The sequence below is a fragment of the Anguilla rostrata genome, chromosome 3, assembly GCF_018555375.3.
Source record: "Anguilla rostrata isolate EN2019 chromosome 3, ASM1855537v3, whole genome shotgun sequence".
Taxonomy (NCBI): domain Eukaryota; kingdom Metazoa; phylum Chordata; class Actinopteri; order Anguilliformes; family Anguillidae; genus Anguilla; species Anguilla rostrata.
Genome location: NC_057935.1, coordinates 59,223,901 through 59,236,557, shown reverse-complemented (window position 1 = coordinate 59,236,557; position 12,657 = coordinate 59,223,901). Strand labels below are relative to the sequence as shown.

At 37.7% G+C, this 12,657-nt stretch overlaps 1 protein-coding gene across 2 annotated transcripts; it reads left to right on the top strand.

Moving 5' to 3' along the window:
* Nucleotides 1-11,821, top strand: LOC135251386 (lysophosphatidic acid receptor 4). Of its 2 annotated transcripts, none has more exons than XM_064328779.1 (3): nucleotides 1-938; nucleotides 7,415-7,464; nucleotides 8,302-11,821. In XM_064328779.1, the coding sequence occupies exon 3, from the start codon at nucleotides 8,311-8,313 to the stop codon at nucleotides 9,238-9,240; it is 930 nt and encodes a 309-aa protein (XP_064184849.1). In that variant the 5' UTR covers nucleotides 1-938; nucleotides 7,415-7,464; nucleotides 8,302-8,310; the 3' UTR covers nucleotides 9,241-11,821. The 2 variants fall into 2 exon arrangements, with proteins under 2 accessions (XP_064184849.1, XP_064184851.1); XM_064328781.1 differs by having other exon boundaries at nucleotides 1-942; nucleotides 7,421-7,464.
* The last annotated feature ends 836 nt before the right edge of the window (nucleotides 11,822-12,657 follow it).

The window sequence follows — 12,657 nt, the reverse complement described above, 5'->3', positions numbered from 1 at the left end:
CTATTGTGGATTCGCGTTCGTTTTGCTTTTCAGTTTATGCAGTTTTACGTAGGTTTCAAGGACATTTGTAAGGCTGTTAGGCTTTGGTCAGAGTAGACAGTCTGCAGAAGACTCATCTGTTTCTACTTTGCAATGTATTGTGCTGGGGTTGCTGTTTCTTCCTCTAACAAGTTTTTATCCATTCATATCCATTTTACAGTGACCACATATTAATTTTTACTTTGGTAAACCAGGTCTTCCAGATCAGGTCTTGATTGCTCCAAAAAGAAGCAATCAAGTTTATCAATAGCGAATCACTTTCTTATCTCAAAGTATCTACATGATGCCGCACTATGACATAGTGTAAAAAGGTGGTTTCATTATTTTTCAGAGTGCTTTCCAAATCTGACAGTGGACCTATAGTCACAATGATGCATTGCCCTAGTTTTGGCAAGGTATCTATGTGTGCTTGTGAGTATCTTTGTGAGGCAACGATAAAGATCAGAACGGAGAATGACAGCTGTGAGAGAGTGCCTGTGTATCCGAGAGAGGCAGCTGTTTGTGTGTGTGTGTGTGTGTGTGAGAGAGAGAAAGAGAGAGAGAGAGACAGAGAGAGAGGCAGTTGTGTGGGAGATAATATGCATATGTATGTGTGTGACGAAGAAGAAGCAGCGTGTATGTGAATTAGAGGTGTGGGAGTGTATGACACAGATATTTATCCTTCCAAAGAGAAGGCATCACAACAAGAGAGGGAGAGATAGAGAGCAAAACAGAGAGACAGACCGATAAATAGATAGATAGAGAGAAGAGAGATCTGTTGGGTAACCCAGAATATGCTTTTGCAGTTTACTTCTCACATTTGCTTCCGAGTATGATTCAGGCAAATTCACGTTTGTCAGCACCAAAGCAATGTGACTGAGGGATCACAGAATCACCATACGTTCTGGCATTTCTACCGGGTGAGTGTGTTCTCTCTTCATATAATAGTATGCATTGCCATGGTGCAATAGAAGAGTAATATAGGTAAAAAAGAAATCCAAGGATCAAAAATGGAATATGTTAGAATGATCAATATTGCATCTGGTTGCTGTCACTTAATTAAGTTTTATTTTACACTATATGTATGACATGTACATGATGGATTTCAATTAGCATCATAATTTGTAACCCAGCTGTTATCGCTATGTAGAAATGGCATTAGTGTCTAACTTCTCTTATATAGTGAGCTCCATAATGTTTGGGAATAAGACATTTTTTCCCTTGGTTTAGCTCTGTTCTCCAAAATTGCAGATTTGCAGTCAGACAATTCACATGTGGTTAAAGTGCAGATTCTCCGCTTTTATTAAAGGGTATTTTAATAGATTTTGGCTTCACCATGCAGGTGTAAACTTTCAAAGGGCCTGTCTAGTCTTGATTCTAGTCTCTGATTGCCATTTGTCAACATGAGGACTAGAGTTGTGCTAATGAAAATGAAGGAAACCATCCACGTTTTGATGCCTGGATTCCAGTTGTTTCTGCGAATTGCAGCGATCCATTTGCTTTTCTTTTCTTTAGCTTTCGGCAGTCTGTAAAAAGATAGCTCCGATTGCTTGTTGAATTTATTTGTACAGTCAATCGCACAACAGCTCTTTCCTATTTTAGATGTGTTTTTTGTGTTGCGGCATTCAAGCTGAATCTTCCACTTCCACTATGGACATAGTGTTGTGGCTTAAAGAGGGTGTCAGCATATCAAAAAAAAAAAACCTCCAACAGATGGCGTCATGTTGGCCCACACTATTCATCAAAGCTGAATTAAAGAGCAACATAGTGAATACAACCAACAGCAATGGCTACAAAAAACACTAAAAACCAATAGATGTTTGCAAAAAACAAATAGATATTTACAAAAACGCAGTAAAATCTAGGTCCTCATTTAGACCTGGGTGTTTAGTAGCCTGTAATTTGTAGATCCAAAAATCTTCCTGATGGTTAAGTTTCCTTTGTCTGTCACCTTTTCGTATGGAAGATGGGATGTGGTCAATGCCAAAGGCTTGTAATGTGGATGGGTTACTGTTATGGAAGTCCAGATAGTGTCTAGCCATAGGGTAGTTTACCGTCCCTGTGCGAATGGCATATTTGTGTTCTGCTTGTCTGTCCTGCAAATGTCCTTTTGTTCTTCCACTGTAAAAAACTTTGCAACTGGGACATTCCAGCCTATAGATGACAAGCAAGGTTTTACAGTTAATGAAGTGATTAATGGTGAACTCCTTCTGAGATGTAAAATCCATAAATGTCTTGGTCCGTATCACATTTGTGCAGTGGTTACAATGGTTACACTTGTAGGACCCCTTGGGTTTTGGGCCCAACCATGTTTGTTGGGTGTTTGGTTGAAGATGGCTGTGTACCAGTTTATCTTGTAGAGTAGGGCATCTCCTAAAACTGATTAATGGTGGTTCAGGGAAAACCTGACTGAGTATGCCATCACTTCCAATAATACCCCAATTCCTCTTTATAATCCGTTTTATGTTTTCTGCCTCTGTACTGTATGTTGTAACAATTACCGCTCTATCTTTTGTTTGTTTGGGAGCATTTCTTTGTAGTAAAGTTTGTCTGTCCAGGTGTTTGGTTCTAGTGTATGCTTTCTGTAGGGTAGTGTTTCTATATCCCCGCTTAGCAGCACTCAGACACTTTTTAAGTGCTCAGCCAGAATCTGAAATGCCACCCAACGATTTCTTATTGTCACTGACAGAATGGACTTTGACTAACAACATTTTTTATTTTTCAGGACAAAGTATTTAAACAGACAAAAGGGTGTGCTATGGGGGCTTGCTATAGTCCTTCTTATGCAGGTTTATACCTGGGTAAATGGGAAGAGGACTTTGTGGTAAACCATGAAAGAAACAGCTTTTTGTAGCACATTATTTGGTGGGGACTGTACATTGATGATGTCGGTATGTTTTGGTCTGGGTCAGAGGCAGAGCTACAAGCTTTTCATGTCTTTTTGAATGGTATTAAACCTAACATCAAGCTGTTTCTAGATTACAGAAAGGAGAGCACATATTTTCTAGATCTTACAATCTTTAAAGACAATCAAGGGACTTTGCATACATCTATATTTAGGAAACCAACAGACAGAAACACCATACTACATGCCAAGAGCTTCCATCCCAATTGGCTCAAAGAGAATGTGCCTAATGGCCAGTTCCAACAAGTGTGGAGAATTTGTGAACAGGAAAAAGTTTGAGGCCAAATCTAAGGAAATGGTATCACGGGGATATAGAAACTCTACCCTACAGACATATAACCATTGTGTGCAAAACATCATGTCTTGATCAATAGCGTGTGAAAACTGCATATACTGTGAATAATATCAAAAGAGGACAAGTTGTTCTAATAAGAAGGAACACCTATCCCCGCCAGTCAGGCCAGTCTTGCCTGGTCCAATATGGCGGCGACGTTGACGTATCTCAGCAATGGGCCGAAGCAGTCCGTGCGGCGTCTATGTATACATGTATGCCTGTAACGAGTGCGTAGCATGTGCGTAGACGGCCACATCAGTAATTTATGCACAACGTCAGTAATTTATGCACGATGTGCTCCCTTGCGTTGCTGTTTGACATCAATGATGCAACCCTCCTCATGAATATGTATGACTGCCTTGATTCAAGGTCACTCATTGGCCGCAACCAGAAAATGCATGTTAACGTGTCGATTTTTGTTGTGTTAACGCGTAAAAATATTATGTGTTAACACGACCAAACTTCACGTGTAAAAACGCATTTTAATGTCCTGTTAACATGACATTAACGTCTCGTTATTTGCACAAATGGCCTTCCATATACAAATGTGGTCTGAGTGATCGGATCTCAATGCGGCCTCAATGCGTCTTGGGTGCGTTGCCACCTGTAGCCTAGTTAGTGCTGTCCACTTGTGATTGGATCACCCAAGATGCATTTTAATGCCAGGTTTGAACAGGAGCAAGGATTCTGAGGGAAGCAACAAAGATTCTCAGGTAAAATCCACTTCAATGTAACTACCGATGGTAGCAACAGAATTAATTCTGAAGTTTACAGAAGCATCTTATCATCTCAAGTTCAACCAAATGCCTCCAAAATCATTGGATAACACTTCATTCTACTTTAAGTCAATGGACCTCATTCACAAAACTTTTCTTAAATTATTCTTACTTTTGTTCTCAAAAATGTTCCAATGAAAAACCAATATGGGAAAAAAATGATGAATGCCGAAATGTTCATGGAAATGTTCTTACACTCTGTTTACGATCAAATATTTTAGTACGAATGTTTTGTGAATGAGGCCCAATGATTTTAACGTAGTGCTAAAGTAACGATGGAGTTTTAGCATAGCTAAAAGCTGGAAAAATGTGGACTGGCCAAGCAAAACACCCAATCTGAGATCAACTGAGAAAACTTAAGTCAACTAGTCCACTAAACAAGCAGAAGCTGAAGATGGCTGGCATAGGCCTGGCAGAGGGTCACCAGAGAAGATACTCACCTGTTGATGTCTATGGGTCACAGACTTCAAGCAGTTATTGCATGCAAAGGATATGCAAAAAAGTACTAGACATGACTACTTTCATTTACATAACATTAATATGTCCCAATCATTATGGCACCCTTAAATAAAAGTTGGGAATGTGCACTTTAATCACACGTGAATCGTGGAGTACATAACCAAATAAATGGCCAAATTAATGAATATCTTTTCACCTAATTTGCATAAGCATCTAAAATTGTTATTTGAAAATTAGTGTTTACTTATTCATGTTACCGTGCCTTTTGTGAGCTTTATGGAGTTAGAGTTATGTTGTACGTAAATAAAAATGCCTTGTGTACATAATTTCAAACCCTGGAGTATTTCTCAATTATGTCCGAGTCGTACTGTTGGTAATCGTGAGCAAGCTCTTCAGGCTGAAACTCATCTGTCCAGATTTCGAAAGCATCTGCATGAAATAAAACATTATGTATAGTAACTTGCCTGTCCAGTTCGTAACTTTGGATCATGCATGACAGCATTGCAAAGGCTGCTGCAGTTCTTGTTGGAAAGATTCACCATCAGTGATTACAAATTTTAATTGAGTGCAACTAGTTCCTAACATCCCTCTGGAAACAATATCAAAAGCCTTATCAATATCAAGCTGTCTAGGCAATGCTTGATAGGGTTTATAACCTGAATCTACATGATCGGACAGTAGCCATCCCTAAAGCGCAGTCTGGAATTTACTCCTGACTGTACCAGCTGTAGCTGGGAGTCCTGCAGGGCAATGGATGCCTAAACTTCATCCAGTTCTGAAGGCCAAAGAAGCTTAATTGAATAAACCTAAAATGTTATTGTTTATTTTCATTCAAATGAACCTAAAAATGTTCAGTTGACAAATTGTATCAAATTGAAGTAAAGAATTTAGAATGCAAATGCTCCATTAGGTCATATTTATGCTTCCTCGCTTTGAATATATGTCTAAGCATGTATGGTACTTTTACTATGTACTGTTATATAATTAGCAAAGATAAAATATTAAAAAAAAAAAAACAACTGTGCCAAGGCAACATATGGAACACAATGAACCCTACTATTCTCTGTAGAATTGTAGTTTAGTCTTCTCTGTAGTTTAATTTGATATATGCAGTGAAGTTTATCTTCCATAACAGTGATAAACTTCACTGCATGAATGGAATTAAACATTTAAACAGTTTAAAAAACTTCAAACTAGATCTACAGAGATGAGTTTCCTCTCACACATGCAAGGACAGGAAAGAGACATTAGAAGAGATCTTGATAGGTTAGTGTTAATGAGTTAGATCTTGATGATTGCAGTAACAGTGAGACAAAATATCAGGCAGTATTGATGTCAAAATAGATTTTTAAGAGAATGCTTTGCCTGACAAGCATATATAAAATATACTGTAACACTCTAGTCCTGTCCCATTGTGTTGTCAGAGGTACTATGTCATATAAATGTCAATCAAAATATCCAGCTGGCAAATAGTTGCACCCAAAGACTTTTTAATCCAACAGAACCTATGTTTAAAAATATGTTTCTGAATTCATTTTAGGTGAGAAATATGCCACGTAATTGCTGAATCATGATTCATATTTGATTTGCACAGGCTAAGAAATCCTGCATATATGCCTTCAAAATAAAGCATTTGACAAAATGTAAATTTCAAATTAAACTGCTAAACCTTTCCATAATTCTGGAAATATATTTCAAATAAATTCACACACACAAAAAAGTTTCAAATCACAGTTTTGTCAAAATAGCTTAGCTTTTCTCTACTCAACAAATTTTAATGCAAATTTTTAAATATGTGACCTGTAAATGATACAGCCATAACAGAACCTATGTTTACTACATGAAGAAAACCGATGACTGTCCATTACGAAATTCAGATATGACTGTGTTTTGTGGACAAGCATTATTCGGAGCAGTTTACCTCCATTAGAGGACCTGTGTCACTTCCGTAAATTATGTTTTGTGGTTTTCAACAGCTTTGAGATGTTTTGCACTTCTCCTTGTGTTGCACCAACTGTCATTTAGCCTTGAACAGCGAACTGTTACACAGGAATTGATAAATAAAATTATTTTATACACTTGCTTCTCCAGATTTACCAGTGGTTTATAAGTAGTTTATTAAAACGACTTATTTAGTGCTTAAAGAACATATTCCTATTTATTTATTATGACAATGTTATTACTGCTTACTTCAGATACACTGTTCAGCTCTGCATCAAACATGTATTTGATTATACCAAAACACTGGTAATTGTCAACTCTATCTACATTCTTATTTACATATAGCACAGCGATATATACCTGAGAGGTTCATGGCTAAAATCCTAACCACTGCTATTTAAGGAAATATTGCTGATATCTATATATTATTATTTATTTATTTATTTATTTACAAAATTCACTAAGGTATGCCTGATACCTTATGACTTATTTTATCACAATTATTTTATCCATGACTGCTGTTCATTATTTTGCCCTAAAAATGGATAATATTCCAAACTTATTTGGTACTTATTCGGTGCTCTCGATTGGAGAAGTAGGCATTTCCCGACTGAAGGCCTGTTTGAGGTACAACCACAGCAAATATTTGAGTTTTTTATATACATAGTAGAATTTTTACACAGTAAGGTTTAATGTGTATAATAGCATCCAAAGGAAGCAAGCAAAGAAGCTAATACTCTTTTTTCTGTTCTAAACAAGAGACATAATTAGACATTAAAGCTGAGGACCAATGTCCCCTGCTTAAACTGCTCATATTTATGTTTTGCTCATACCTTTGTTTATTCTATTAACACTTATTCTTACATTGGACGCATATGCTAAACCCTCAGAGAAATAGCATAGTCTAACTGTTACAGTCACCGCCCCTGACATGTTAGGTCTGCAGAAGCTTTCTCATTGTGGTTCTCACTGTCTTCGCAGCCCAAGAAAGAGACACAGCTATCTTCTCAAGTTGAAGACCACTAGACAAGGTAAACAGTCCTTTGTTTATCTGGGTCAATTTGTGAATTTACCTGTAGTAGTCAAATTAATTTAGATTTTATTTCATGTATCTTGAACAGATGTTTCAAAAGCAACAACACTTGTATAGGGACTAAATTAAAAAATGGTGATGTGCATTCTGAGAGTAAATATAAATTGACAATTAGCTGAGAGAGGGACATTTCAAACATTCTGTGCAAAGTCATGCTCAGATCAGAGTCAAAACTAAAGCAAACAAGGTTTTTCCTCCTCTGCATGTTGCTTAATGCTGGAGGACTGTTTGGTATACTAAGTTCAGAACTGAGACCCTTACCACAAACCACAGAAAACTCACTTTTGATCCTGTCAGCATTTTAAATGCAGCTCCAGTTACTGGGCCGCCCAGAGTGGTATCTGGGTGTGATCAACGACTTTCAGTTCTAGTCTGCATCTGCCAAATGTGTGGGTTTGAACATAATGTAGCTTGAAAAGGTCACCAAAATGTTTGTGTTGTCATTTATGTTTGTTAAAGGAGTTAAGGTGTTTATAAATGTCAGGCACTAGAGCGAATCAATTAAAGCATTTCAGATACTATTCTTAATATTACCTCTGCTTTTAGAGACACCTCTTTTAAACAAAAGTCAGTAGGCAATCTTAGCCAAAAAGGCACATATCTTACTGTCTAGATGGTTTCTTGCTTAAGTTATGAGATTTGTGTGCATCAAGACCTGAAAATGTACTGAAAACTCTTCATGATTTTGTTTTTGTGTTTTGTAAATTATTATTTAATTATTGTTAAATGACCTCTCCCCCATCTCTCTCTCTCTAATATTATTATGTTATTACAGGGGAAAGCCATGGGTTCAAACAAATCCCAGAATGTCACTGGCCATAAGGACCTGGTTTTTGTAGGGACTTATTCATTGGTCTTTATGGCTGGCCTGACCCTCAATGTTATTGCCCTGGTGGTCTTCTGCCAAACCAAGTTACGTTCTCATACCATGGTCTACATGACAAATCTGGCTGTGGCTGACCTGTTACTCATCTCCACTCTTCCTGTGAGGATCTACTATTACTTGGGGTTCTCAGGGCTATCTCAGAACCTCTGTGAGGGCCTTGGCGTGGTTCTACTGGTCAACATGTACGGGAGCATCTTTCTTCTGACGTGTATGAGCTTTGATCGCTGCATGGCTGTCTGCTATCCCATGTCATCCCGTGTCAAGGAGGGGCGCAAAAAGGCATCGTTGGTGTGCCTGGGTGTCTGGATGCTGACCGTGGGAGCCAGTTTGCCTATCTACCTAAAAAAAAAGCCAGGCAACAATCAAACGTTGTGTTTCATGAGCGACCCAGTCTATGCCACCCAGCCTGTGGCTGTGTTCACCACACTCACTATAGGCTTTGGGATTCCACTCACCACCATGATGACATGCTCCTGGTTCCTGGTCAGGGCCATTAACCGCAGCACAGTGGCACAAACGGATGTGATTGACAGCCGGAAGATCCGGAGGATGATCACTGTCAATCTGGTGATCTTCCTGGTATGCTTCCTTCCCTACCATCTCATTTTGGGGCTGTTGTACATAAACTATGTACCCTCGCTGTGCACAGCCCTCCATTACAGCCTGGTTTTAGCCTGCGTCAATGCCATGCTAGATCCTTTGGCATACTACTTCACCACTGAGACTTTTAGGAAAAATATGGACATAGGCACAGTCAGAAAGATGTGGCCACTGCACAGCAACAGCTTGGATGATAACAATCAATCTCACAACCCCCTGAACACATGAACACATTCACCAGAAGCAATGTCCAAAGTAAAAGATTTCTGGGTAGTCACACAAGACAACATATCTTGTAGCATCCACTTGAATTGAAAAAAGTACTCTAAGTGGCTAATGGATATAAAGTTTAAATGACCTTCATTACTGCTTATGTCTTGAAACATCTGGCTCTGTGATGAATTCTGGTTTCAGAATTATGAATATGTTGTTTCACTGAGCCACCGGAAGGTTGTCAAAGAATGCAAAATGTTGTTTTTCACAAACAACATTTTAACACATTTATGCATGTGTAGGGGCTGGGCAATATGACAATAGTATTGATATTGATGATGATTTGCAGCTATCATGATGGGAGCTGGATATCGTGTTGCTAGTTTGCTTCCACCTGCAGGCAATACGCCTTAAAAAGAGCATAGTCCCGCATAGCAAAATGCACAGCATAGAGCCAAAAATGAATTCCTTTGCAGTAACCTGTTCAAGCTAAGCAAACCTGGGCTATAGTAGGCAAGTTAGTCATGGCAAAAAAGGCAAGTAGGACACATCATGCAACACTGGAACCTATTTCAAAAGAGACAAGAAGGGCTCCATTTGTCTCTTTCTCACTCACACATCCCTCATTATATAGGTGTTTTGAAACCTTTGCAACATCGCCTTTTCTGAAGTTATTAAAAAAGTATTTTGTTTAATCTCTTAATGAATGTGACTACATAGGTTAATGAACGTCGCATGTATAACATTTGGCAGTGCCGCCGATAAAGCCTTCAGCACTGCATGAGAGTGGACAATGGGCCTTACAGGCTACAGAAATTATGTAAAAATGGTAGATCATTTATTGTAATACCTATAGTCTGCTGATAATAAAAATACATAATAGGCTTTGTTGCAAGACTATGACAGCGGCTAGAAGAAAATTAGGAGGTTCAGGCATAATTAGCTATAAGCTAAATAGGCTATGGGTCCACCAATAAAAAAATTATACAAATACAAAATTTAGAGTATTTAGGCCTATAAAATGAATGAATGAATGTGTTGCAGTGTTCACACACACATTTAAAAAAAATATTGTTTGCTTATCTTAAAACTCTTCATCTCATCAGAAAAAAAATAATAGCCAGTAACACCTGGATATCAGACCTACATGTTAAATTAGTAAGTAAGTAAAAATAAATAAATAAATAAAGTAAACAAGCTAACACAAGATCACAATAAGTAACCAAAAATGGGGCACAGAAGTCATTTAACAGCTAAGACCTGGATTGGGCTGAATGGTTAATGAATGTGTTTATGAATATGTTTTGCTGTTTTTGTTCTTGAAAATGCCATTTTGTGACAAGGAAATGTTTTACTTCCTATAATTTTGACTGATTTTTTTTGTTGGTGTGTGCATTGTCCCCATTTTTTTGCCCCTACCCAAAGTGATCTATGTAATTAGTAGGTCTACACTGCAAACTTCCCCAACAAACTCACAGGTAGGGGTGAGGACACAATTAATAATATGTCATTTTGAAAAAGGATAATAAAACAAAATAAAAACAAAAATACACCTGGACGGTAAATTCAAACATCTCATGCTGACCAGGAGCTTAGTAAACAAATATACCAGCCTGACATCGAAAGTATGCTACGTTGTCGGGCACTGATTCCACGGGGGTGCCGAATAGTAGAGGTTCTGCTCTGTTCCAACAAAAACAGCGCCATTCTCCAAATAAGATTTTTGGTACACCTTGACAAATCTTGACTACTACAGATGAGATTAATAGCTCCTCCCCCTGTAGACTGAATGTGAGCACAGAATATAACTGATATAATCATGTGAGAGACTTGCCTAAATGTACTGTATATAAAAGTGTCACCCACATGCCCTTACGCTTCTCTGAAAAAAACATTGAAATTTGATGCTCTCCATTCAATGTGCCATACTTTTTTAGGCTATAGCTGTCCTTCTATGATTGCTTTTTATTCAAAATTTTGATCATCCAAAATATCACATTGTTTTTGTTTTGTTTTATAAATTTTGTCTCAAAATTAAAACAATATAACTACATGAAAGGGCAATGTGTTTTTTTTTTGCTTGAATAGATTTTGAATTTTCATCCATTCTAATCAAGTGAAGTATTTCCATGTGTGATTTCCATAGATTTAAATATTCCTGCTGCTCACAGGCATCAAGGAAACTGTCAAAGTTTCTCGCCATCAACATAAATTGCATACACATTTGTTAATTGCTAAAAAATTGGGCATGCATGTCACAAACTACTCTGTAATGCCCCATGCAGGAGAAATGTCTCAGATAATTTCTTGCTTTAATCTCAATGTACAGTAGGCACTGCCTTATGACTCACCCCCAGAGTCCCCACTACATATGTGTATGTGCACTACATGTCTCTCATCCTACTTTCTTTAAGCCTAAACCCATCCCCCACACTCTACCCCCATTTCTACAGTGGGTAACTGTACTTCTCTTAAACCTTCATTTTCCTGCCATAATGTTGCTTACCAACTGACAAAAGTAAAGTCTGAAGTAAGATGAGACATTTGAATATAGAACTTAACAGATTAAATAATGTAAAAAAAACAAAAAACAAAACAGCTATTAAGTCCATAATGAGCAGACAACGAAGGCTGTGAACTCATGCTGCCTGCGTGCTAGAGAAATCTATTTTCACTTCCCTTGCTGAATGCATGCAAAACAGGAAGTAATGCAAACGGCTAGTGAATACACCCTGTCCATATGTTTGCTGTTAGGAGCAACTCATACTGACCGTCTAAAATTAAACTGTTTTACACAAAGTACTGCCCATGCTCAGAAATCAAAAACCAAGATTTTCTTTAAACTTTTCTGAATTATTTTAAAAATATTTTTACTGCAACTTTATGGAAGTATTCTGTAAACCAGAGCTGTTTAAAAATGAGTCACAATTTCATGCTGCTAATTTAAAGTATTAGAGCTAAAGGGGTACAAAGTTTTTGTTTCTTGAATGTACATGCTTCTGGGTTCTTTATCCAGCTTTTTTGTTTTCTTATTTGCTGTACTTTTACAAAACATAGTGTTGACACAGCCTGTAAGCAGTAACCTTGGTTTTCTTTCATTTAACAAGTTTGTCAAATCACTTTGTGCTCTTCTTGTTTTGAATTTATGATAGTTTCAATTTTTCTCAGATTGGCACCGTACCAACTGAAAACACAGTAGCTATGTGTGCTGCCCCCACTTGAATGAAGCAAACGTATGTCCTCTTATGGCAACTACAGGTCTCATTCAGCCTCAGTAATGTCTTTTCACCCCAGTCTATAGAAGACATACAGTAGATAAGTACAGAAGATATACAGGAAGTATTACAAGATAACAGATTCTACATTTGCCATTGGAATTTTAAAACAAAACAGCTTAAACATGGCTTTATCATGTCCAAGCAGAAGATTCAC